General features: G+C 47.0%; 1 protein-coding gene across 1 annotated transcript; it reads right to left on the bottom strand.

Moving 5' to 3' along the window:
• Nucleotides 1-17,492: 17,492 nt before the first annotated feature.
• On the bottom strand, nt 17,493-23,179 carry LOC142599492 (uncharacterized). Its single transcript, XM_075740382.1, has 11 exons — nt 23,112-23,179; nt 22,720-22,964; nt 22,369-22,444; nt 22,107-22,177; nt 21,460-21,610; nt 21,088-21,184; nt 20,813-20,882; nt 20,149-20,249; nt 19,398-19,565; nt 18,943-19,032; nt 17,493-18,527 (listed from the first exon to the last, which is right to left on the bottom strand). Exons 1-11 carry the CDS (start codon nt 23,177-23,179, stop codon nt 18,366-18,368), a joined length of 1,299 nt encoding a protein of 432 aa, XP_075596497.1. The 3' UTR covers nt 17,493-18,365.
• Between the last annotated feature and the right edge of the window lie 2,806 nt (nt 23,180-25,985).

Raw genomic sequence — 25,985 nt, 5'->3', positions numbered from 1 at the left:
GGGAAAGAAGCAGTGATTTATTTGGGATTTGAGATATCACAAGGACAAAGACAATTGGGAAACGAAAGGAAAGAAGCCATTTGTCAGATTCCCGAACCTAACAGCCCAAAGGAACTGAGAGCTTTTTTGGGAGTGATTGGATGGTGCCGACTCTGGATTTTAAATTATGGACTGTATGTGAAACCCCTATATGAAGCCCTGAAAGAATCTAAAGATCAATACCTGACTTGGACACCTGAATGCCATAAATCATTTAAAGAACTCAAAAAGGCATTGATGACAGCCCCTGCACTGGGTCTACCTGATCTAACCAAACCTTTTGAGCTGTTTGTACACGAAAGGCAACATCTGGCCCTTGGAGTGCTGGCGCAGCGGCTGGGATCTTGGAAGCGACCAGTGGGGTACTTCTCCAAACAACTTGACACTGTGAGTAAAGGATGGCCGGGATGTTTGCGTGCCGTGGCAGCAACGGTGCTGCTGATTCAGGAAGCCCGAAAATTGACTATGGGCCAAAGAATAGTGGTATATGTACCGCATATGGTAATAACTGTCTTAGAACAAAAGGGGGGTCATTGGTTATCCCCTAGTAGAATGTTGAAATATCAGGTTGTCCTATTGGAACAAGATGATGTGGAATTAAAAACCACAGCAATTGTAAATCCGGCAATGTTCCTGTCAACAGAAAATCCTACTGAGAAATTGGAACATGACTGTCTGTTAACCATTGAACAAGTTTATTCCAGCAGACCGGACCTGAAGGACGAACCCTTGGAGAATCCTGATCTGGAACTGTTCACGGATGGAAGCAGTTTTGTGCAAGAAGGAAGGCGAATGGCCGGGTATGCTGTTGTCACCATCGACAAAATATTGGAGTCAAGGACACTACCTGCAAATACATCAGCACAGAAAGCAGAATTGGTGGCGCTGAAGCAGGCCTTACGAATGGCCGAAGGGAAAAGAGTAAACATATGGACTGACTCCAAATACGCATTTGGTGTGATCCATGCTCATGGAGCCATATGGAAAGAAAGAGGGCTGTTATCAGCCCAAGGATCACCTATAAGACATAAGGAGGAAACTCTTCAGCTCCTGCAAGATGTGCAAAAACCAAAGGAAGTGGCCGTAATGCATTGCAAAGCTCATCAATTTGGTCAGACGGCTGTCAATATAGGTAATCGGTTGGCGGATAAAGCTGCAAAAGAGGCTGCAGAACAAGGTATCCTTGCACTGGTACCAGTAAAACAGGTAAAAATTCCAAATATAAAAGTAAGATATGGTAAATTAGACGAACAATTGACAGAGCATTTAAAGGCATCCCAAAATGCAGAAGGATGGTGGGTAACACCAGAAAATCAGGTAATAGTGACCCCACAAATTATGTTGAAACTTACAAAAGAGCAACATGAGCAGACGCATTGGGGTGTAGATGCTATGGTTACAAATTTGAAAACATTTGTAGTGTGCGTAGGAATGACAGGAATAATTAAGTCAATAATAGCTAAGTGCCCAATCTGTCTTAAAAATAATCCTTTAAACCAGAGGAAAGCACCTTTAGGAGTAACAAAGCAGGATAATTCCCCAGGAGATTATTGGCAAATCGATTTTTCTGAATTACCCAGACAAAATGGGTATAAATATCTGCTGGTACTGATTGATACGTTTTCCGGATGGCCGGAGGCTTTTCCTTGTCACACCAACAAAGCGAGAGAAGTGGTTAAAATATTGTTAAAAGAGATAATACCAAGGTTTGGGGTACCATTGGGCATGTCTTCTGATAGAGGACCACATTTTGTAGCAGAAATAGTCCAGCAATTAAGTAAAATTCTGGGGATAAAATGGGACTTACACACTCCCTGGAGACCACAATCAAGCGGGAAGATTGAAAGAATGAATCAGACCTTGAAAAGACAAATAAGTAAAATTTGCCAAGAAACATCTTTGAAATGGCCACAGGCCTTGCCATTAGCTCTGTTAAGAATAAGAATCCAACCAAGATCTAAAGACGGTGTAAGTCCATATGAAATATTATATGGCAAACCCTACCAAACTCCTTTAATCCCAGGGAACATGAGGGGAACAGGGGAAACAGATTTGAAAACATATCTGATTTCTTTAGGAAAGACCCTCGAAGCGCTCAGAAGATATATTGTGCTGACCAGACCGCTTGCTCTTGATACGCCTGTACATCCATACCAGCCAGGTGACTTTGTGTATATAAGAACATGGAGTTCTGAACCACTCCAAGAAAAGTGGAAGGGACCCTTCCAGGTACTGTTGACAACTTATACCGCAGTTAAGGTAGAAGGAGTGGAGCCGTGGATTCATTATACTCGAGTAAAGAAGGCACCGTCAGAGCAGTGGACATCTATGCAAAAAGGACCTTTGAAACTCAGACTGTGTAGAAAATTTGACAGGGAACTGGAAAGCTAAAAGAACTGGTTTTCAAAATGGAAAATTTATAAAGGGTTTGCATGTTATGTGTTGAACTATGAATATTATGAATTGTTTGATTGGGTTAATAACACTTTTTTGTGTTTTGTCGCTGATCTGTAGCCAAAGAAATACAGAATGGCCATGGTCCCAAGCTATGATGGGACCATATCTCAAAGACCGTTCCCCAAATTTAGCCACTGTGGTAATGCATGAATCTGAAGTTTACCACCCACCTGAGTGGGAATGGGACAGAAAGGACTGGGTCTGTGTCTTAACAGGAACAATTGGAGAAAAAAATCCAAGTAGGATGCAGAAAGATGGAAGGATCTCTTCATGAGAAAGCTTCTTCAGTTACCATCACCGGAAATCTATTAGACCCTAGTTCTAATCTTACAACGAGACTCTGTCCCACCACAGAATGGAAATGTAACAAACAAGATTCTCTCATTACGTGTTGCCGCCAGCAGAATGTCGGTAATTACTCCTTAGACCCTAGTACCAATAATGTTGAAATCACCAAATTCTGTATTAAGGAACAAGGAGATTGTTGGCACAATTTTACTTTGACTAAGCCAGTTTATGTGATATGCAATTGGCGACCTAACCCATTGACAGGAAGATTACGAGGCCTTACATTCAAATTCAAGATAAATGTTGTAACTAAACCCCTAGTGTTGCAATAGTCACGCACGCTGGCACAGATACCCTTTTTACGTTAACTAGTAAAAGTGAAGTCACCCCCTCTTTTATGGTACCACAAGGGAATGACATCACAATAAGATGCAGATTAATCACTAAATCTCACATTGAACCTATAAACAGTTATGAAAATGGATCACATGGCCCTATTTTGTGTAAAGATCAAAATTTAGACTGTTGGCTAAATTTGACTACTGTACAATACTCCCGTAAAGTGATATGTGGTAAAAATAACACCAAATACTGGGGAGAACTTAAAATAGACGTTATAATACCTACTACCCAACCAATTGTTGCGCTTAACCTGAAAATCTTTGAAATTGGACCATACGTGATCAGAAATACAGGCTTGCAACAAATGTTGTTTAACCCGGCATGGTCTCTCAAACAAGTTGAATTGTCAATGCAAAACAATGTTTCGGATATTCAACCAGCTTGTTCACCTTTCTTAAAAATCTCATATGAGGGGTGGACAACCTGGCTACAAAAACAAACTCTTACTACGAAAAGAACACAAAGAGACTTGACCGGTGTTTTGGGAACAGGATTGGGAGTTTTAAATAGCATTGATTCAGAAATAATAATGAACAAATTGGCAGCCTCAATTAGTGATTTGGCTAGATTACAACAACATTTACGATCCTCTTTACTGGCTTTAGGAACTAACCAGTGGCTGTTGTCAAGTATATTACCCACATGGGAAAGAATAAATGTAAGGGACCACGAGTTAATTACGGACGCACTTGGGGTGATCCAAAATAACCTCTCCTTGGCTCTCAGTTGCATTCAGGCTCAATTATGGATGCAGTCGGTGGCTGCCTCAATTATAAGAGAAGGCGAAGAAGGCACTCTCCCTACTGAAATTAGGAAAATAATTTGGGACAGTGCTACTGATTTTGAGAAAGAACTTCAGTCCTGGTGGAGCCTGGTAAACTTTACTTATGATCCTGTTACAAACGCAGCTACAACTTTTGTGCTCACTATATCTAATGCTACTAAATACTCAATTTACCCCATCATTGCATTAGGGATAAACCATAACGGAACTATACTCTATCCTTCCGAGCATAGAGTATGGGCCCGAAAGATGAATGAAAAATGGCAAACTGTTAATTTGGAATCTTGCATCGTGCGGGAACAACAAGGATTTGTCTGTGAAGGTAATGCAATTAAGGCACAAAATATTTGTTTGGACACTAAACAAAATATTTGCCATTTTGAGGTTCATCCTAACGAAAACACTAATAACTGTTCATCATAATGTGAAAGAAATACATCGAGTTTTTGAAAGAGTGCAGAGAGATGCAGAACTTAAATGGTGGGACACACTTTTCGGATGGTCGCCTACTGCTACAGGCATCCTAAACAAGTTGTGTCGCCCCATCGTGATTCTTTTAACATTGGTTTTGATCAGTATGACCTTGTCAATAATATTATATATCATAACTTGGAAAATGATGAATCGGTTAACACATCTGAAAAAAACAAATTATTCGTGAAACTTCTCTCACTCATATGATCATCCAAGCTGTTGTGAAACAGCAAAATAAACAAACAATCCCAGAGTTTCCTCCAACACATAGAAAATAATTAGTATAGTGGAAGTATTGAAAAGGTGATTATTTCAAAACTTCCAAAGGGGGGATTGTAACCGATGTGTTTAACTTTTTAACCATGGTGATGGGATCAAGATGAGATTATTAGCAGTAATAAGGAATGAGAAAAACATTTTAGGAATGAGAACCTGAGAGGTTGGTATGTACCATGGAACTGATAAACTGCATTATTGGTACGTGAGCCAAATAATATTTCATTTTCTGTCAAAATCATGTCCTTTGAGTGAACTTTGTTCATTATAATCTCATTATAATACCAAAACACACCTCCATGCTAAAAACTACCCACCTCCAAGGTACGACCACCCCTCACTGGGCATGCTCTCTGAATTTCTTTAAGTATATAGCTTTAAAAGCAAAGCGAGAAAGTTTTACACCAATCATAACGAAGTAACTATGTAACTATGTGATGTAATTGTGATCATGTGTGTATTGAGAATATAAATATGTGCGTGTTCGTAGGCTAGGTATGCACGTTAGGTGGAACTATCCCCCGTGCATCCAGCGCTGCAATAAAGAATGCCTGCCTTTTAACACTACATTGGTGTTACGAGGTTTATTCCCGGATTTCGGTGACAGATAGAAAGGCACTTCTCTCATACACATACTCTTACTAACATATGGCCTCTGCAGGAAAAAAAAAGGATACTTATATAATTAAAAGAATGTAGTAAAATAAATGAGTTTGGCTATCTTTGCCAGAGTCCAAACCTTGTCCTAGTGGTTTTGTGCAACAGTTGTGACATGTTCAGAAGTGGAAAAGGAAATCATGGGAGGATTTGTAGTATTGAAATAGGTCATCGGTTCATTAGTTCATATACAATGTTTTACACAGCTATTCTGTATTTACAAACATGTATTGCATTTGTCTGCAGCCATCATTTTGATGTTTGGAACATGACATTTGTTTATCTTCATTCAGACTTAATTCATATCATATTTATATTAATTATTCATATATTAGCAGAGTAACCAATGATTAATTAATACAACTTGTGTTGTATTCTGATTTAACCTTTTTCTGCTTACAGACCAGATGCCTTACTCACATATGTAGCATATAGGTATAGGTTAAAAACCTGACTCTTGCTCAGTGATCTTATTGACGTTGCCCTCATGGTGGCTGAACAGTGATCGAAATTTGGTTTCAAACAAGTCCAAATGTTCTTTCCAATAGACAGCCTTTCAAATCTCTCAGCATTTTTTTCAAGCATAAGAAATTCTTTGAAGAGGCTTGTTAAGACTTAAATTGTCAGAAGACTTCCTGTCATGTCTTCTCCTTAGACATCTAAATCCTTTCTTCTGAGATTGATACAGAATTCATTTAGTACTGTCAGGTAACTACTTCCCAAGTGTTCTATTTCATACCAAAATGGTTTCTTACATAAGAAAGAAGCTACAGTGGTGGCTTTGGTGGTGCTTCTGACATGTTCACTCACGTAAGTTCTGCACCTCATCTGGGTGGATGGATAGAAATTAGATGGGTAAAAACTGGCTGGAATCAAGGTCAAAGTGTGACAGCTAAAGTTTTGTACTCTACTGAAAAGCTGTTAACGAGTGTAGTTTGTCAGGGTCTGCCCTGGTTAGTATCTGTAAATAACCCCAGGGAGGAGACAGAGTGCTGCCTCAGCAACTTTGCAGGTAACACCAAACCATGACACCCTAGTGGGCAGGCCCAAGGGCAGGACTGCAGTTCTGCAGGATCAGGTGGGGAAACAGGCCAAGCAGGATCCTGACAAAATTCGACAAAGGCAGGTGCGAAGTCCTGCATCCAGGAAGCACTAACTACTTGCAACAGTACAGGCAGGGGACTGACCAGCGAGGTAGCAGCTCTGCTGAAAAAGCCTGAGGGGCACTGGTAGTCAGCAAGCTAAGCACAGCCCAGTGCATGCCCTGGCACCAAAGAAGGCTAGTGACGTCCGGGGCTGTACTATCAGAGGCATAGCCATTACATCAGGGAAACAATTATCCTCCTTTATTAGGCACTCCTCAGACCACATCTGGATGCTGTGGCCAGTTTTGGACCCTCCAGTACAAGACAGACATTGATTAGTTGGAGAAGGTTTGGCAGGAAGTGGCCAAGGTGGTCAGGGGCTGGAGAAGAGGCACTGCCAGCAGCTGAAGGAACCATGCATGTTCAGCCTGGAGACGAGAAGGGTTCAGGGGCACCTAGTAGCAGCCTTCTAACACCTAATGGGGAGGTTACTGAGAAGGCAGGGCCAGGTTCTTTACTAAGGTGTGCGGCAGGATTCATAGAGCCAGGCAGTGGAGCCAAAGTAGTAGAAGTTTCAGCCCTTTGAAGTTTTTAAGACCCAACTGGATAAAGCCTTAGGCAACTCAGTCTGGCCCTGCTTTGGGCCATAGGTTGGACTAGAGATATCAATCCCAACCTCACTTAGGTTGTGATGCCACATTTTTTAAACAAGATACCTCATTAATCATGCTTTAAAAAAGGCATCAAGTACATATCCAATGAAGGCTGACATATATACACAATTCCTGTGTATATATTGCAAATTCTTCGCAAATTCTTCGCAAATTCTTCCTCAAAAATGTATACCATCAAAATCATTTGAGGGGCAAATTCTCATTTTTTAATTGGATATAGGTTGAAATATGTAGTGAACATGGCTTCACTAAGGGCAAATCCTGCCTGACAAATTTGTTGGCCTTCTACAATGGGGTTACAGCATTGGTGGATAAGGGAAGAGCAACTGATGTCATCCACCTGGACCTGTGCAAACCATTTCACACCTTCCTACATGACATTCTTGTCTCTAAAATGTAGAGACATGGATTTGACGGATGGACCATTCGGTGGATAAGGAATTGGCTGGATGGTCACACTCAAAGAGTTGTGGTCAACGGCTCAATGTCCAAGTGGAGAACAGTGACAAGTGGTGTTCCTCAGGGGTCGGTACTGGGACCGGCACTGTTTAACAACATCTTTGTCAGCGACATGAACAATGGGCTCGAGTGCACCTTCAGCAAATTTGCTGATGACACCAAGCTGTGTGGTGTGGTTGACACGCTGGAGGGAAGGGACGCCATCCAGAGGGACCTTGACAGGCTTCAGAGTTGGGCCCATGCGAACTGCATGAAGTTCAACAAGGGCAAGTGCAAGGTCCTGCACGTGGGTCGGCGCAATCCCAAGCGCGACTATAGGCTGGGCGAGGAATGGATTGAAAGCAGCCCTGAGGAGAAGGACTTGGGGGTATTGATCAATGAGAAGCTCAACATGCGCCGTGTCCAACATCCAACCGTGTCCTGGGCTGCATCAAAAGAGGTGTGACCAGCAGGTTGAGGGAGGCGACCCTGCCCCTCTACTCCACTCTCATGAGACCCCACCTGGAGTACTGTGTCCAGCTCAGGGTCCCCAGTACAAGAAAGACACGGAGCTGTTGGAAGGAGTCCAGAGGAGGACCCCAAAAATGATCAGAGGGCTGGACCACCTCTCCTATGAAGACAGGCTGAGAGAGTTGGGCTTGATCAGCCTGGAGAAGAGAAGGTTCTAGGCAGATCTTATAGCAGCCTTCCAGTACCTAAAGGGGGCCTACAAGAAAGCTGGAGAGGGACTGTTGACAAGGGCATGTAGTGACAGGACAAGAGGTAATGGCCTTAAGCTGAAGGAAGGTAGGTTTAGATTAGATATTTGGAAGAAATTCTTTACTGTGAGGGTGGTGAAGGACTGGAACAGGTTGCCCAGAGAGGTTGTGGATGCCCCATCCCTGAAAGTGTTCAAGGCCAGGTTGGATGGGGCTTTGGGCAACCTGGTCTAGTGGAGGGTGTCCCTGCCTGCAGCAGGGGGGTTGGAACTAGATGATCTTTGCAGTCCCTTCCAACCCAAACCATTCTATGATTCTATGATTCTATCAAGTAGAAATACCTGAGCGGTCTTCATGTTTGTAGTGCTACATAAGTAGCTATTATGGCCAAGCTACAGACGAAGAAAATAAAGTCCCACGAGGACAGGAAGCTGCTAGGGAGTTAACTCAGAATAGCACCTACATGATGCGCAATCACTTCTTGGCAAAAAGAACGAGTTTCTTGCTATCTCCATCTAGCTCCATAGCAGAATTAATCCAGAGAACTTACATACCCACCAGAAAGTAGTTACCTAATACTATGTATTCAAATGCATGAGAAGGTTGAAGACCTTACTTTTCAGATTATATTTTTGTACCTTGCAAGTGGATCTTCATGGTCCTAATTTTCTCACTGTCTCCCTCTCCAAAAATACAAAAAAAACCCAAAGAAAAAGTTACTTGACAATCTAATAGGAGGAGGATGTCAGGAGTTCATTGTTGCTTACCAATGGCACAGCAGACCAGGCTGAAATCATGCAAAGCCAGGCTTCTTCATCTACAGAAGAAAAACTCTTTGCTATGGGGTGGGGTTTTTTACTACTGAGCTGTTTGGTGCATTGGTACCTCATTTAAAATACATAATTTTGCTTATCAGAAAGCAAACACCTGACTTGTTTCTATTCTTTCTCCACCATTTCGTAGTAACTTCTAAGGGGTTATCTTTCATACAGGACATATGCTGAAACAGGTTGTGAGATTTGTTCGACGTACTCTAATGTTTAGCAGTAACAGTCAGCAGTGCACTCACTTGCTAAAAAGATTTCGTCAAAGAAAGCTTAATTCTTGGAAACAGAACTCAGTGTTCTTATTTCTGTCTCCTTTCCCTTATTACATGCATATCACTAAGGATATCCAGAACATACCTTATTGAGATGGCAATAAACTAGATACTGCTAACTTAATACCTTACAAAACTATCTCGGAACAAGATGATCATTCTAATAAAAAACACTTGATTTTTGTACCCTGTTATATTTCACATATCAGAGCCTCTGGGCCATGAAGAATCTTATGGATTAATTCAAAATTCCCTAAGTGATATGCTTGCTTAAATGTGTACCTTAAAGTGGTTTTGTAGAAACACCAGTAAGGATATTCCAAATTCAACAGGTTGCTCATGTACTCTACCAGATGATCACATTCCTCTGCTTACCATCCCTCTCGATGTTATCTGTGACCAGCCAGTCAAGCTTCAGGAGCAAATAGGTTATTTATCTGGGATTAGTTGCCTGGAGAGGCTTGCCTATCATCCAGTATAGTTTGTGCTCCATTACATATCTGAAGACAGATTGCTCGCAGAAAGATAAGAGACCCTCCCCTTGACTGCCCTGAATGTCCAGGACAAGTCCTTACTTGCTGGCTTGATTTTAGACAGCCGAATGGCAAATTAACACTTACCCATAACAAGTGGTGTCCCAAAATTCTAAGTTTCGTAGGAAATTGATTTTCTTGAGACAGAAATTTACAATCTATTACACTCAAAACTTTACTTATGACAAAGATGAAACACATCTTATTTATAAAGTAAAAAATTTATTGTTAGCTTAATTGAAACCTTAACATCCTAATTAAAAAATTATTATTAGTCCAGATGTAATTATTACAGAATGAGAAAGGATATGTCTTTGCTGAAAAGTTTCAATAATAATAATAATAATAATAATACAGTTACAATCATTCCACATACTTCTTAGTTTCCACCGTTCACCCTTCTCCCCTCCTCCCTAGACCCCAAGGTCAGTGGTCTCATTCAGGTGAGGGGGCAGGTGTTACAGTGAGTGATCAGCATCTGGAGTCCTCCACCAGGAGGAATGGAGGAATATGATGTTCATGCCGACAGTTTCCTCTTCCTCCCTTGAGCGTCCACTTGGAGTTATTTTTGTATGTTTGCTAACACAGTTTTACACCTTGCTTTTTCTTCACTGGTTTGCAGTGCCACATTGCATCTGAGTTTAATATATACAGTGCCTTCCACAGATACTATTAGATAGTTTGTCTTCTTTGCTACCCCTAGAAACAGTTGTGTCCACTTCCAGGTCTGCATTTCTCTAACTGATCAGTGGTGAATTGTTTGTAGCTGTGAGGTCTCCAGTGCCAACTCTGTGCTCCATCTCTTGTCAGTCTATGTAAGATGTATCCCATGTCTGCACTTCTCAAGGTTCTGGTATTGTACCAGATCTGCATTTCTCTACATTAATTCATCATATTAGAGTAATAAATATCATTCCAGACAGTGTAACTGCTTGTTACTATAACCTATTTAAAACTATCATCATACGATGCAAAGATAAAAAAGAAAAATAAATTAGCCATAGAGAACTCATCAACTGGGCAAACTGCTGTCACAGTTAAATGAAGCACAGCAAAGCTGCAACAGACCAAAAATTGTTCAGATGGAGCAAGACTGACAAGCTTCAGTCCTGAGGCCTTGGAAACTCAGTACAAGGCATATGGCCTGTTACAAGCCATAAACGGCAATACAGGGCTACACAGTTACAAGTTGATAATGATCAAATTACATTATTTTAGTTGTTTGCAAAACAATTGTGTCTTCCCAGTGTTTCTTTTGAGATATATTTCTAGTTTGTAATGAACCAGTCTTGCTTGAATCTTCTAAAAAGCACTCATCAGAGATTGTTTAGACATCCTTCAAAATACAGCTAATAGGAAAAGACAGTAAATTAAACAAAGGTTACATAGCTGTGTTTCTGACCCTGTGTGAAAGCACTTGGGAGATACATGAACCAACAGAAATTTAGAAAACATCATTATCTTTTTGGACACTTGGAGGCCTTACACATTGGCAGAAAGCAGAGCACTCTTAGAAATTTCTGTAATGACCTGTTGTGTATTATTTATCTCAACAAGCAATTAAAATATCAGGAGATTGTCATGTTCTCCAACCATTACTTTCATGAAAATAAACATCTTTCCTAAGTATTAAAGGCAAACCAGTAATAGCTTAATATTCTGAGATTAAATTGTAATGACTGTCCAGATCACAACATTTATTCATCTATGGCCTGCCATTCAGCCTCTCTGTGGCACCTCTGGGCAGTGTATAAAAACCTTTGTCCTGACTCTGGAAAATCCTTGAACTCCTAGGACAACAATCTACCGGCATTCCCAGGGGAAGGAAATCCCTCTTCTATGTCATTAGATACTTTTATGACAGATATAGCTCTCATTACAGGTATACTTAAGTTATACGAGCCGATGAGTGGTTTTCAATCTATCTGCCAGTGATTGTTTTCAGAAGTATCTTACCTCAGTTACATGAGGACATTCTGGTTGCCAGTGGACTGAGTCAGTTTTGAGAAAGACTGTTTTCCCAATTTTGTTTTTCACATGCCTTGACATGAAACAGATACTTGCAAATTGATAACAGATGGTAACAAGTCATTGGAAGTTACAGCAGAAGGATGAGATGGACAGAACTAAAAATATATGTATGGGAGAGCAGGGGAGTACACAAAGGACAAGAAAAGAAGCAGAGCAGAGAGCTCATCTAAAATAGACGTACTGGACTGGGCATTTTCTGTGCAAATCGAAGGGTTCACTGATATGGAGTTCAGACAATGCAGTGAAAAACTTCCATAGCTCCAGTAACAGCACCTGGAAGCATTTTACACAGTGGTCTTCACAGAAGAAGACCCTCTTGATTTCAGCGGGAGTGTGCATCCTCTATCATGTCCCATATCCACAACCTCATAGCAAACTGTTATTGAACTACTATCCTGTAATTATGTCTAAAAGGCCTGGAAATGAAGGAAATTAAAGGAGACAAAGTTGTTCCCTGAAAATAGGGAACAGTAAGTGTCAGATTTCTTTTCCATTAAATATTATCATTAATTGGGCACTGTTTGCTCTGGAATTCCAAAATACCCTCGAAATTCTGAAACCCAAAGGAACTATGCAGAGATTTGGCTGAATTTATTTGTTTGCAAGCAGGAAAACAAATGACCAGTTTATCAAGAATGTTTTAAGAATCTTTGTGCAGACAAGTCTGGACATAGATTTATTAGGTGGGAGTGGATATGATGAGATATGAATGTTCGTTACCTTCCTCCCACTCACGGCTGTCCCTTAGTTCTGCTCAGTGTATCACAGAACAGAATTCCAGCTGCACAAGACCCACTCGTTTTTTTTGTCATATTCTAGAACAGGGCTGCAACTGGCAACAGAGGGAGACTTCTTACCAGGGCCTGTAGTGACAGGACAAGGGGCAATGGTTTTAAACTGAAAGAGAGTAGGTTTGGATTGGATATAAGGAAGAACCCTTTTACAATAAGGGTGGTGAGGCACTGGAACAGGTTGCCCAGAGAGGTGGCAGATGCCCCATCCCTGGAAACATTCAAGGCCGGGTTAGATGGGGCTCTGAGCAACGTGAACTAGTGGAAGATGTCCCTGTTCATTGCAGGGGGCGTGGATTAGATGACCTTTAAAGGTCCCTTCCAACACAAACCATTCTATCATTCTGCATAGAAATTCAGGAACACAGGCAGTTGTTACACTTAGATTCAACATGTTTTCCAAAAAAACATACTGTGGTCAGGTCTAATAGTAGTATAGAACTTTCTTGAGTAGTAAGATACCTAACTTCATGGGAGCATATGAACTGAAAACTAAGAGTTTGCATGTATGTAGAATTATCCTTTGCATCGTTATCATGACATGTTTCCACAATCCCAATGGACTACCAATAATGGAAAAAACCCCACAGAATACTGGTGTTGGAATTCCAAATTTATGCTGTTTCCTTTGGCATGTGTCCAATCTCTGCAAAACATCCATGTTCATCAAAGCATGTAACAGTATAATTCACCTAATATCAGATTTAATATGAAAGGTATTGAGAAGGAGTAAAACTACATGAATGGCAAATGATGCATGTCACTCTAACATCGATAAGCAAGAACAGTCAGAGCTAAAGCTAATCATGGGTCTGTCTTTCAACACTTGAACATAGGTTGCATGCTAAAAATGAAGATTCACTATAGCCATCACAGGTGAAATAATATTCAAAAAGCAGTGACTCCTAACTCTGTTCTTTCCTAATAGGAGTCCTTAACGGATTCAGCCAGAACCACAGAACATCTCCACAGAGTTCACACACTACTTGCTTGTTCCCTACCCGTAAGAAACTCAGTGAGCCTTAACGTGGCCAGAACGAAGTGGCCGTTTAAGAGCTGCTGTAACACTTTCCGTCTCTAGATGTCCCTACAGCCACGTCGCTGTTGCTCCGTACGGACGCTCGGTGCTTTCACCCTCACACTGCGGTATTCGTTTAACAGAGGCTTGCTTCCTAGGCTGTACTCTTGTATTTGAGCTGCAGGTGTGATGCGTGCCATCCAATCCACTTAAAACATCTAACATTGTCCAATATTTGCTAAAATGAGGAAACATACAACTCCACAATGAGTCACGGAATCACAGATTGGTAGGAGTTGGAAGGGACCTCTGGAGATCCTCTAGTCCAACCCCTCTGCTAAAGCAGGATCACCTAGAGCAGGTTGCACAGGATGGCATCCAGGAGGGTTTTGAATATCTCCAGAGAAGGACACTCCACAACCTCTCTGGGCAGCCTGTTCCGGTAAGCAGTCACCCTCACAGTGAAGAAGTTTTTCCTCCTATTCAGATGGAACTTCCTGTGTTCCAGTTTGTGCCCGTTGCCTCTTGTCCTGTCACTGAGCACCACTGACAAGAGTCTGGCCCCTTCCTCTAGACATCCACCCTTTAGATATTTATAACCATTGATGAGATCCCCTCTCAGTCTTCTCTTCTCCAGGCTGAACAGACCCAGCTCTCTCAGCCTCTCCTCATACAAGAGATGCTCCAGGCCCCTAATCATCCTTGTAGCCCTCCGGTGGACTCTCTCCAGGAGTTCCCTGTCTTTCTTGAACTGGGGAGCCCAGAACTGGACACAGAACTCCAGGTGTGGCCTCCCCAGGGCAGAGTAGTGGGGGAGGATAACCTCCCTCAATGTGCTGGCCACGCTCTTCTTAATGCAGCCCAGGATACCATGGGCCTTCTTGGCCACAAGGGCACATTGCTGGCTCATGGAGAGCTTGTTGTCCACCAGGAATCTCAGGTCCTTCTCTGCAGCGCTGCTTCCCAGCAGGTCAGCCCCCAACCTGTACTGGTGCTTGGGCTTATTCCTCCCTAGGTGCAGGACCCTGCACTTACCTTTGTTGACCTTTACTAGGTTCCTCTCTGCCCAGCCCTCTAGCCTGTCCATGTCTCGTTGGATGGCAGCGCAGCCTTCTGACGTGTCGGCCACTCCTCTCCATTTTGTATTGTCAGCACACATGCTGAGGTTACACTCTGTCCCCTTGTTCAGGTCATTGATGAATATGTTGAATAAGACTGCGCCAAGCACTGACTCTTGAGGTACACCACTAGCTACAGGCCTCCAACTAGACTCTGCACCACTTGCAGATTATATTGTCACTTCTCTCCTCTGCCTCCAAATGGACTGCGTGTAAACAAGAGGATCAATGTTACCTGATCATGTTCCAGGAAAAAGAAAAAATCTTTTTAGGATTATTTATTTTAATCCATCCCAATCTAATTGCTAATAATACACATTCTTGTTCACTTTTTAATCTACTATTTAGAGCAGATAAAATTGGATCATCTCGGTTTCACGACAGCTAAACCTGACCAAAGCTCTTACTATGTGGCCTCTATGAAGCTTGGAGGATGACAAGTGTTAAGATCCTTCTCTTGTGTATGTAACAGCAGTTTTGCAAATTGCATGCACTATTAGTACTGCTCCTGCCATGCACGATTGTTCTGAATTCAACAATTCAACAGATTCATGCAGTAGATTACCAGTCATTAGCATGTAGATCCTTTGGAAAAGAAGGTACTGACAATAAAATGGAGATTGCTCTGAGTTTACATAAAGAAGAAAAATAAAATTTTCGATGAGGGAATGCAAGTGAAGAATCTACCATGTTAAGAAAAGAACCATGATCAAAGCAACTAAGCAGGAAGCTGTTTTTTATGAATTCAAGAAACAATAGGGTAAAAATTTTCAGAATTTTCAAAAAAAGCAGGAAAGCAAATTTAAGTGTTTAAGTTATGAGCAAAAGGTAATTTCAAATGAGATTTGAATGGAAATCCAATCCTTCTTCTTCCAAATGCTGAATATATTCTTTTTTATAGCTCCAAGCTTTGGTTGCTGTTTTTCTGTTTTATATTCAGTTCTTGAAATATTTCATAGAATCTGTGCTGGTTTTGGCTGGGATAGAGTTAATTTTCTTCATAGTATCTAGTATGGAGCTATGTTTTGGATTTGTGCTGAAAACAGTGTTCATAATACAGAAATGTTTCCATTACTGCTGAGCAGTGCTTACACAGAGCCAAGGCCTTTGCTGCTTCTCACCCCACCCCACCAGCAAGGAGGCTGGGGGTGCACAAGGAGCTGGGAGGGGACACAGCCAGGCCAACTGACCCAAACCAACTAAAGGGATAATCCATACCGTATGACGTCATGCTCGGCATATGAGTCTGGAGGAAGAAGGAGGAAGGTGGGGGTGTTCGCAGTGATGGTGTTTGTCTTCCCAAGTAACCTTTAGGCCCAATGGAGCCCTGCTTTCCTGGAGATGGCTGAACACCTGCCTGCCAATGGGAAGTGGGGAATGAATTCCTTGGTTTGCTTTGCTTGTCCACAGCTTTTGCTTTACCTATTAAACTGTCTTTACCTCAGACCACAAGTTTTCGCACTTTCACTCTTCCGATGCTCTCACCCATCCCACCAGATGAAAGTGAGTGAGCAGCTGTGTGGTGCTTAGTTGCCGGCTGGGGTTAAACCAGAACAGTACTTTTTGGCACCCAACGTGGGGCTCAAAGGGTTCAAGATGACAGATTTGATTGGAATGTGCCAGATCAAGTTTATAGCTGTTATTGCTGTTCAGCTATTAATTGGCAGGTTCCTGTCTTTGCGATGGGGCTTGCTTACCTCACTGTATATTTGAGTCTCATACTTGTTAGTGGCTGCTTTTTGCTTTTGCTGCTCGCTGTACTGCTGTACTGCTGATCATCTTACTGTGCTGTGCCTGGGAACACTTTGATAACAGCAATGGTGATGTGTCTGGCCTGGCAGGTGGCCAGGGCATCGCTGCTGTTTCTGTGCTGCTGTACCGGACAGGCTGGAACTACTGTGTGAACTTGAGTCAAAGGGACTGTGACCTGTGGATGAGTCCATGTGGGAGCAGGACACCCCAAAATGTCTGTGGCCATGAATAGATCCACACCAGAGTAGGTACATCTTGAAGCCTCTGTGGCCATGGGAATGTCCATGCCCCAGCAGGTATACCTCTGGGAGGTATAGGAGCCAGTGCTATTTTCCTAGCTGGTTGGATGTCCACTTCTCACCATCACCAGTAACAGCTCCCTAAACTCAGATCGCAATAACAACTTTCTTGGCAGATAATGTCAGAGCCAGTGCTAAGTCACAGCATTTTGTATCTCCTACCATTCTTGAGCTTTGTTATAAAAATAATACAGAAGAACATTTTTAGCATCAAGCTCATGTACTTGTAGAGAGAGGAAGGCTTTAACTCATTTCAAATCACTTTATGTCTTTTCGAAGACAGTTTTTTAGAACAACAGTTATACCTCTCTCCCCATTAATGCCTGCTGGAGCAGGGGCGTTGGACCGGATGACCTGCAGAGGTCCCTTCCAACCTCAGCCACTTGAGGATTCTAAGCTTACAGCCATCCTCTTGCAGACAGGTGAGCAGATGCTGTTCTTCCAAGCATTTCTGAGAGAGACTTCCATAGGAAACGACATTTGCACCAGTGTGGTCCCATTTCCTTGCCAACAGAGGACAGTGGCAGTGGAAGTGCGGGGCAGCAGCCCACCAACCTCCCCCACCCTGTCCTGTGAATTAGCCTGATGACAATGTAATTGTGCATCTGAACTTGCCTATTCCCACATGACCTTCAAAGGCAAATGAGGAAAGGCAAGGTGGAAGGAGAGCAGAAGTGCCCAAGCTTTCGCCACAAAGCTGCACCCACTGCAGGGAGGGGGACATTACACACTGGTCTTCAGGCCTCCTCTTGCTATACTTAGCAGAGCAAGAGGGGTGGCGGCGGACCCATCAGCTTGAGGCTTCCAAGCTGACATCAGTCTCCGATGAATGGGTGTACGGCCATACCCTTGCGTAGTGGCTGCCGAAGATGTAGAACTGAACTGGGCAAATCTCCCCGTGACAAAGACAGACGTGTGCATGTACAGCATTCAGCTGGCCGCTGGCCGTGTGTTGGGAGTTTCAGAGCAGGGGATCGGTGCCTCTCTTAAACAGCAGAAGGGCTCAGGCCTCCTCACGCACCTCAGACATCCTTCATGGGTCCCAGACATAGCTGCACCCCATGTGGGCCCCCACTAGACCCCATCCCCCGTGCCAGGGTGCCCCCTGAATGGAATAGGCCCATGCTGTGGGGATCATGACCCCAAATCGCTGCCAGGCTCTGATGACTCTTTGCCGGGACGAGATATGGGGGGCAGCCCTCATGCCAAAGCATTTTCTCAAGGCACTTAGGCAAGGAAAGGCTACGGGACCATCGTCTCCTTCTGCTCGGTTAGGAAACATTCCCGTGGGGGAGGGAAAGTGGAAAGCCTGAGGAAGTCCTCAGCCACCAAGAGGAAGAAGTTGGCAGCTTTGGGAGGGCCTCTGGAATGACATTGCTCTGCACCTGACTAACAGCCACATCTCTCTGCTCTGTTTCTCCATTTGCCTCTTTAATTCTTGCTAGGGGAGGTCTCCACATTGGTCTGGCTGATGGCATTCGTTCCCACAATCTTCCCATACACCTGCACTCGCTGAATGCAGGTGTATCCTGGTTTTCCCCAGTTGCTCTGAACGCCAAGTTTCAAAAACCGAAAGGCTCTGGGGATCCTGTTCTGCAAAGAAACCGTGGCAAAAAGAAGTGTCACTCCTGGGGTGTAAAGAGAGAGAGCAGGCTCCGCGCGTCTTCCTCCACCATCCCGGGCCCCCACTCTGGGACCAGCTCCCACTCTGGCTGAGGCGGCAGCTTCTCCCTCCTTCTCTTCTCCCACCCAGGTGGCAAAGGACCCCTGTGCCGTATGGGTGCAGCGGGCAGCTCCGGGGACCCAAACAGCTGTGTGGCCAACACTGTCTCTGCTCTGCTTTTGCCGCCCTGCCAGATGCCACTCTCCCTCCCGATCCCACCAATGTTGCTCTCGGGCAGGGCTGCACCCCCGCCCTGGCAGGAACTGTCCGCAGTCCCCCCGCAAGCCACTTGCTGGCCAACTGGCGTTACTGCCCTGGCCTCTTGCCCACACACACTGGCCGTACCTGCAGAGGGAAGGTCTGGGTCAGCTCTTGCTGCATGGCATAGGTGAATGTCCCCAGCAACGTTTCATCCTCGCCTTCCTCATCCAGTCCCTTGGAGATAAAGCACAGGGGAGCAGGTCAGGCTTGACCCGAACACGAGGAAACGCTCATGTCAGATCCAGGCCCGTGACCTACACCCCACTCCCGCGGTTCCAGCAGGCTCTGGCGCAGGATGCGGCGGGGCTGAGCCTCCTCCTCATGTGTTGCTCAAGGGCCCGTAGCTGCTGGGCCACAACATGCTGAGGGAGTCTTCGGAGGGGTGACGCCACCCCACATGTCCCTTGAAATGTCCCCTCAGGGAACGGCACTGCTTGGCAGCACACGAATCTCAGCAGACGCGCAGAGAGCAAGCAAGTCCCCGCTACAGCTTTTCCCCGCGGCCAGGTCCCAGCCCCCAGTGCCCGGCAGAGACTTACAGAGACAGTGAAATCTCGGGGAGCGCTACTGACAGTCCCCAAGGGAGAGGCTATCTTTGAGGCGTGCTGTATGGTGATGGCCACCGGTTGTACTGGTGTGGGCAACCGGATTAGCACCTCGATCTGAGACCCTTGGAATGGCCAGCAGTATCCTGGGGAAGCATCCGCCTGAAAACAGAGGGCAAGAGCAATGAACGCGAGGGCATGATGGGGCCCGCTGCGCTCCCGTGCAGTCAGAAGCAGAGGTGGCACTGCGCCTGCAGGCTGAGCTTGTGCTTGAAATGAATGGCATGGTGGGAAGCGGGAGGAAGAGCCCGGCCGCCTTCCCATCCCGGGAAAGAGGAAAACAGCCAGCCAGTGGGAAACATCTGATACCCCGCACCGGAGTCAGGGCTTTCAAGAAACCTCTCTTTTTGGTCAGCAGCTCTGCAGCCTCCCCCTACCCTCCACTGCCCCATTAGGAAAGCGACAATCAGAGTGGTGGCAGGGAAATGGGGTCTCAAAGGAGAAGCCTCTTCACCCAGCAGTGACCAGGGATGGTGGGCAGGAAGCTCAACTCAGCTCAGCCCCTTTCCGAGGGCAACTGCTGGTTCCTAGAGAGCCAAGCCTTGTGTGAGACCTCAGGTGTCAGGCACCGGACTGGTGCCATGGCCTTGAGCAACACCTCTGGCCTGAGAGGAGACACCCCAGGACTTGCCTGCAACTTTAGAAGAGGCAAGAGAAGCAGCACTGATGGTTTCTGCTACTGTACCTGCACAAAGGTGTCCAGATGGGGTGGAGCACAGAGGAGCCAAAACACCCTGCAGAGCCATGCCGAGCTGCTGGACGCTCTCTGCAGGTCGATGGCAGACCCTGAAGGGAGAAGAGAGCAGCTGACGGCAAGAGGCCCCAGGCTCGGAGGACCTGGTGGCTGCAGGCAACTTCTAAGGGTGCCCGCCAGCCCCGCATGCAGCACCGCACCCTTGGAGGTGCCCGGAAACGAGGAGATCCCCGTGCCCGTTGACGGCGTCGCCCTCCCAGCCGCACAAAGAGAAGGTCTGCGGGTGCTGGGAGACAGCAAGCGCCCCCCACCCGCCCCCAGGAAGGGCTGCAGACCCAAGGCAAGGCCCAGCTGCATGGAAAGCAAAGGACGACCTGGCCACTCGCTTTCATTCCCCAGGAAAGCTCAGCGGAGAGGGAAAGGGCAGAAATGTACTCAGGGTCTTGGCTGGGGCACCAGCGAGGGCTCTGACAGCAGGACTGGGGCGAGCCCAAGGCAGCTGCTCGGCCACAGTCATGCTCTTGGGCTCCGTGATTTGGTCCCACCTCCCTCTGCCTTGGAGAGCAGAGTCTGCAGCAGGGCCTGCTTTCGGCAAAGCCAAGCACGAGCCCATTGTGATGAGACCTGCCCACCTAGACCTGAGGTCTGTCCGTACCTGCACTTTTCAGAGCCCAGTCAGATGTCCGCGTGGTCGCTGACATTACCTCTCTCATTTGCTGAATTTCCTGGGAAAGACACCAAGGAACAGAAGAAATGACCACGTCAGACCTGGCCAGGAGAAGGGGCTTTACAGCAGAGAAGCTCCAGCAGCAGCTCCTGGCGAAGGGACGGGTGTGTGGGCTGAGCAGGAAAAGCCCACCAACTGGCCCAGGAATGGCCTTGTGCAGGGCCCTGCTGGTCCCAGCTCTCTTTCCCAAAGTGGAGGATCACCTTCTTCATAGTGCTGATCTCTGCAGTCAGGCGCACCACCTCATCCCTCAGCTGTTGCATCTCTCGGGAGTGTTGCCCCCACACCACAAGCATGTTCCTGCAGACACCCGGAAAGCCGATCTTGTCAGAGAGCTGCCCAGTCCCTGCCAGAGCCTCCAAGCTCGGGAGGAGCAGAGACAGAGGTGCTCGAGCCCCCTTTTCTTTCCCCGGTTTGCACGGGCTTCCCTCCCGCTCCAGGTTTAGCAAAAGGCCCAGGCAGGAGCCAAAGGCACCAGCCCTGGGTGCTGTGCAAGTGAATGCAAGTAGCATGGGCACGCCTGCCGCTACCCCACCGAATGTGCTGCAGGTCTGGAGAGAGGAGAGGGCTCTTACCGCAGGGACCTCAGCTCGGCTGCAGGCTGCCGCAGCAGCACCTGAAAGGGAAAGGCTCTCCATCTGAGCCCCAGAGCTGCCGCGGCTTTCCAGCACCGGCGAACTCTGGGGAGGCACAGCAGAAGCTGCTGCCCCTTCTGTGGGTCACTGCCTGGAAGCGGAGGACTGGGTGATTTACCCACCCAGCCACCCACCACCAGCAGTGCTCCTTTCCTGTCCCACTGACCTGTGGCATGATCTTTGCCCGCAGCATCCACACGATCAGCGAGGTCCCAGAGTAAGCGCCAGCTGTAATTCACATCACCAAGAAAGTTACTTGACTAGGGTTTCTACTGATCTCTGTAGTCACACGGTCTCCTCCCACACCAGGGTGGCAAGAGGCTGGCTGGGGACACGGAAAAAGGGTGCAGAGAGAGGTTGCAGCTCCAAGCAGGGACTCTTTCCTTGGGCCTCAGGGCTCTGCACAGCCCCTTGCACCCCACAGCTGCATTTCTCCTGTGTGCAGCGAGCATCTCGTGACCTCCCAGCCCCACAAAGGTGGGAGGTCGGAAGAGCCCCATGGGCGCTCCGGTGCTCCTCCCTGACGCTGAAGCTGAAGCTCGCACCCCTCACCTCTGTGCCTCTGCTGACAGCAGGCGAATGCTCACCGAGAGCAGCTAGGCTCATCAAGACAAGGACTGGGACGAGCTTGTCCTTTTTCAGGGTGATGATGTCTTTGCTGAAAAAGAGGGAGTCCTGGCGCTAGCAGTGCTCAAGGGCAGAGCCCTGCACAGGGGGATTTTCTCTTACCGGTTGAGAGGCAGCAATTTATAGTGGAGCCAGGGGGTCTCCTGGTGGGGAGCACCTCCAGCCTCCCCCTGCTTACCCTTACCCACTGGCACCCCCACACCGGACATGTGTTGTACTCACAGGATGCAGATGCCTGTGCTGAGGCATCTCTGGAGGGAGAGCCCAACCACCGCCAGGCTGTAAGCAACAACCAACCCTGGGCAAAGAAACCGGAGAAAAGCTTGAGGACCCTTCTTGAGGACGCCTGTCAGCGCGTGTGCTAGACCCCTGCGGGGAGGTGGGCATTTGGCCTACACACTCTCTCCCTGTGGGGCAGGGGCAGGGTTATGCCCTGGAGAGGGGGGTGCTGGTTGAACCCTGGGAGCGGGGGCCGGAGGGCCAGGCATGATCCCTTCGCAGGCAAGGCTCTGACGGCGTGCCTGGGGGCCAGGGGGTGGACGAGGCTTTGGCCTCTCGACCTCTCTACCATACTGGGGTACCCTGTGGTTACTACAGTATCCCACAAAGACATGGACATGGTAGCCGGCTGAGCCATGGTCATGTAGGCGAGGTGGCCCCAGGCCTCCATCAGGGCAGACGATGCTGCTTCTGCAGGGCTGTGGATCCCGGCGGAGCCAGGCAGGCTTGGTGCAAGCACGGGGTGACAGGCCGTGCTGAACTTACGCTCAGTTTCTCCAGCATGGCAGCTGCCCTCATCCTCCTGAGAGAGGTTGCACCTATGGGAGGAGAAAGACAGAGCACTGTTTTGCACCGTCTCCATGCCACGCGAGCTAAGGCCCTGGCCAGAAGACAGGCTTTGGGAAGCCTCTCAAGAGACATCCCCACTGTGGTGAGACAGGGCAGAAGCAACAGCCCCTTCTTACCCCGACTCCCCCACCCCCGGACCCCCTAGCGCCATCCTGCCCACAGCGCTCACCAGCTTCTCCATCATGTCTCCCCAGTCCCCCTTTAGGCTCTGTGGGTCCTACCCGCCAGCTGATGTCCCCAGGAGGAGCAAACCCTCGTACCTGTTCCCTAGGACCTCTGTGGGCCCAGCTGCACATCCGTCCATGTTGCAGCTGGCCCTTGTCCTTGGCAGAGCAGCGCCCTGCGCTCTTGTACGAGCCTTTCTCCTCCTCATTTTGGGGAGAAATGAAGCTTCCCTGCAAGCTCGTGTGTTCTCCTTCTGCCACAGGAGCGTTGCCTGTCCAGGGAAGGCCACTTGGGCAAGAGCTCCAAACCGATTGCCGGGAGGAGAACACCTGCCACAGGCACAAAGCCACCAGGACACGGTGAGCTCCTTCCAGGTGGGAGGTTGTGGCCCAAAGTGCCGTGACGCACGGTGGCCAGCCCTGACTTCATAGAGGCCAGGCCCCGCACGGTGTGAGGTTGTGGCTGTGACATCACAGACGGAGCTACGGGGGAGGGACAGAGGAGAGACCCCGTCGCCCACTAGGCACTGTGTTTTGCATCTGTGACTAGACAGTCTTTCCAAAGTAACCCTTGCTTGGGGACTGGCTGGGTGTCGGTCTGCTGGGGCCAACCCACCACAGCCTGTTTGGAGCAGGGAGGGTGTTTGCTGTGTGTTTTGTGGTTGTCAGGGGGACCAGGAAGGTCCATGTGTAACCGTGGGATAGGGGCCGTGAAACAGAAACTATAGAATCAGTTTGAGATAATTAGTGTGTAACCAAGGTAACAGGTAATGAAGCTAACTGACCATGGCAATGTACAATGCTGCTATGTTCCTTGTACAGTCCCTACCCAACTGGACAATAGGTTCGGGAATATTAATCTTACGAGGTAAGTAGCTATGGACAGGTGCACCTACGACAATGATACTGCACATGCCTGCAAGGAGAGGGTCACCCAGCGGACACGGGTGCGCGACCACTGATGACCACCAGAGACCCCTTGAGGACGACCGGCTCAAATCACTGAGCATGCGTGATGGGGAGGAGGATATGGCAATGGATTCTAAGAAATGATTATCCTAGGACTGCCTTTTCTTGGAAAAATAATGAATATGTATGTTTTGATCCTACATAACCTCTGTGTTGGTGATCACCTGGCATGCACGTTGGGTGGAGCTATCCCCCGTGCATCCAGCGCTGCAATAAAGAATGCCTGCCTTTTAACACTACATTGGTGTTATGAGGTTTATTCCCGGGTTTCGGTGGCACATGCATGGGGACACAGGGTGCTGTGAGAACACTGGGCGTCTGGCATGGCAGCACAGGTTTGGGACACAGGATCCTGAGCAAAGCCCCCTGCCTGGGCAGGGCCAGTGCTGCCTGCTGGGGGTCCCCATGGGGGAAGGAGGGAACACTGGTTCTGGGTGACACTGGGCCGGGGCTGCATGGGGCTTTGACTTGCTCAGCCCCTCTGGCTCCACATCATGACGGGGAGCGGCTCCTCTGGGACAAGCCAGCTTGCAGGCCCTTGCCAGGTTGTGACAAGAGTGAGCGCCTACAGGAGAAAAAAAGTGTGTCCTCTCCGCCATGCGAACGTGCTCCTGGAGGGTGTGTGGGGAGTAATTTGCACAGTCCTTTAATTTGGGTGGTCCCAAACTCCCCCAGCTACCTGTCCCTTTCCCCTAGTTACTGCTGATTTTTGCTGACTTCAGGCCTCTCTGGCAATCACCCAGCTCTCTCTGGGGCAGGATGTTTCCTTTTTATCAGGTCTTCAAGGATACTCTTTAGCAAAGCATGCTTTTTATCAGTCTTTTGGCTCTTCTTCAAAGGTATAGTCGTTAGCAAATCAAGGTACTGCATTTAACTAAGCAGTGCCTAAGCACTAACCCAAACACATTTCTGTCCCTCAAAAGTGGAAGATTCTACTTTGTAGATATCACTGCCAGCAGGTGGAGGGAGGCGATCCTTGCCCTCTCCTCAGCGCTGGTGAGGCCACACCTGGAGTGCTGCGTCCAGTTCTGGGCTCCCCAGTACGAGAGAGACATGGACCTACTGGAGAGAGTCCCACAAAGGGCCAGTAAGATGTTGAAGGGACTGCAGCATCTGTCCGATGAGGAAAGGCTGAGACAGGTGCGACGGTTCAGCCTAGGGAGGAGAAGGCACAGGGCGGGGACCTCATCCCTAGACATAAATACCCAAAGGGAGGGTGCAACAAAGGCAGAGCCAGGCTCTTCTCAGTGGTGCTCAGTGACAGGACAAAAGGCAATGGTGTCACAGTACATTTGGATCTCTGTGCACTCTGTAAATTAAACCTTACATTATGATTTCATTAGGAAAGCAACACAACAAACAAGGCCTTAATCCCCTTTGTACCGACTAGTCTAGCATGTGAATTCACTAATTCATCACTTAAGTGATGAAGTTTCTAACTCAGAATTTCTCTAATTCCTAACTCACTACTTGTAACTTCTAAGTCATGTATCTATGAGCAACACAGTCACCCAGTCAATGGTGAGAGTGCTCATCCTTCCTCCTCCATCATGGTGCGGGCATGCCCTGCATCAGACTGGGAAGTAAAAAACCTCAGCAGTCCAGCTGCTGTTGGATCCACTTCAAAAACTTTTTGGGTAAGCTGACATATTTATACCGTCCACCTGGGAAGTTTGGTCTATAACATTTCCATGAGTTAGCAGATCCTGAAGAAACCACTAGACAACCAATATGAAAGGATTATGGCCACAGGAGACAGCAAGTTGCAGGTGATAGTGGCTGCATAATGACCTTTAGCCCTTTCTAGCCACCATGTCCTGCCTACATGTTGCCCTCACTTTGACCTAACACACCGCT

The sequence above is a fragment of the Balearica regulorum genome, chromosome Z (assembly GCF_011004875.1).
Source record: "Balearica regulorum gibbericeps isolate bBalReg1 chromosome Z, bBalReg1.pri, whole genome shotgun sequence".
In the NCBI taxonomy this organism is placed as follows: Eukaryota; Metazoa; Chordata; class Aves; order Gruiformes; family Gruidae; genus Balearica; species Balearica regulorum.
This window is presented reverse-complemented; position numbering and strand designations above follow the sequence as displayed.

Excerpts from the sequence above, each read along its gene's own strand:
- LOC142599492 (XM_075740382.1), bottom strand. The coding sequence starts at position 23,179 with ATGATGGAGAAGCTGGTGAGCGCTGTGGGCAGGATGGCGCTAGGGGGT. Across the intron at positions 20,883-21,087 it reads AGATCAGCACTATGAAGAAG|GAAATTCAGCAAATGAGAGA; the intron begins GTGATCCTCCAC and ends TGTCTTTCCCAG. Across the intron at positions 18,528-18,942 it reads CCCAGACCTTCCCTCTGCAG|AACAGGATCCCCAGAGCCTT; the intron begins GTACGGCCAGTG and ends GTTTCTTTGCAG.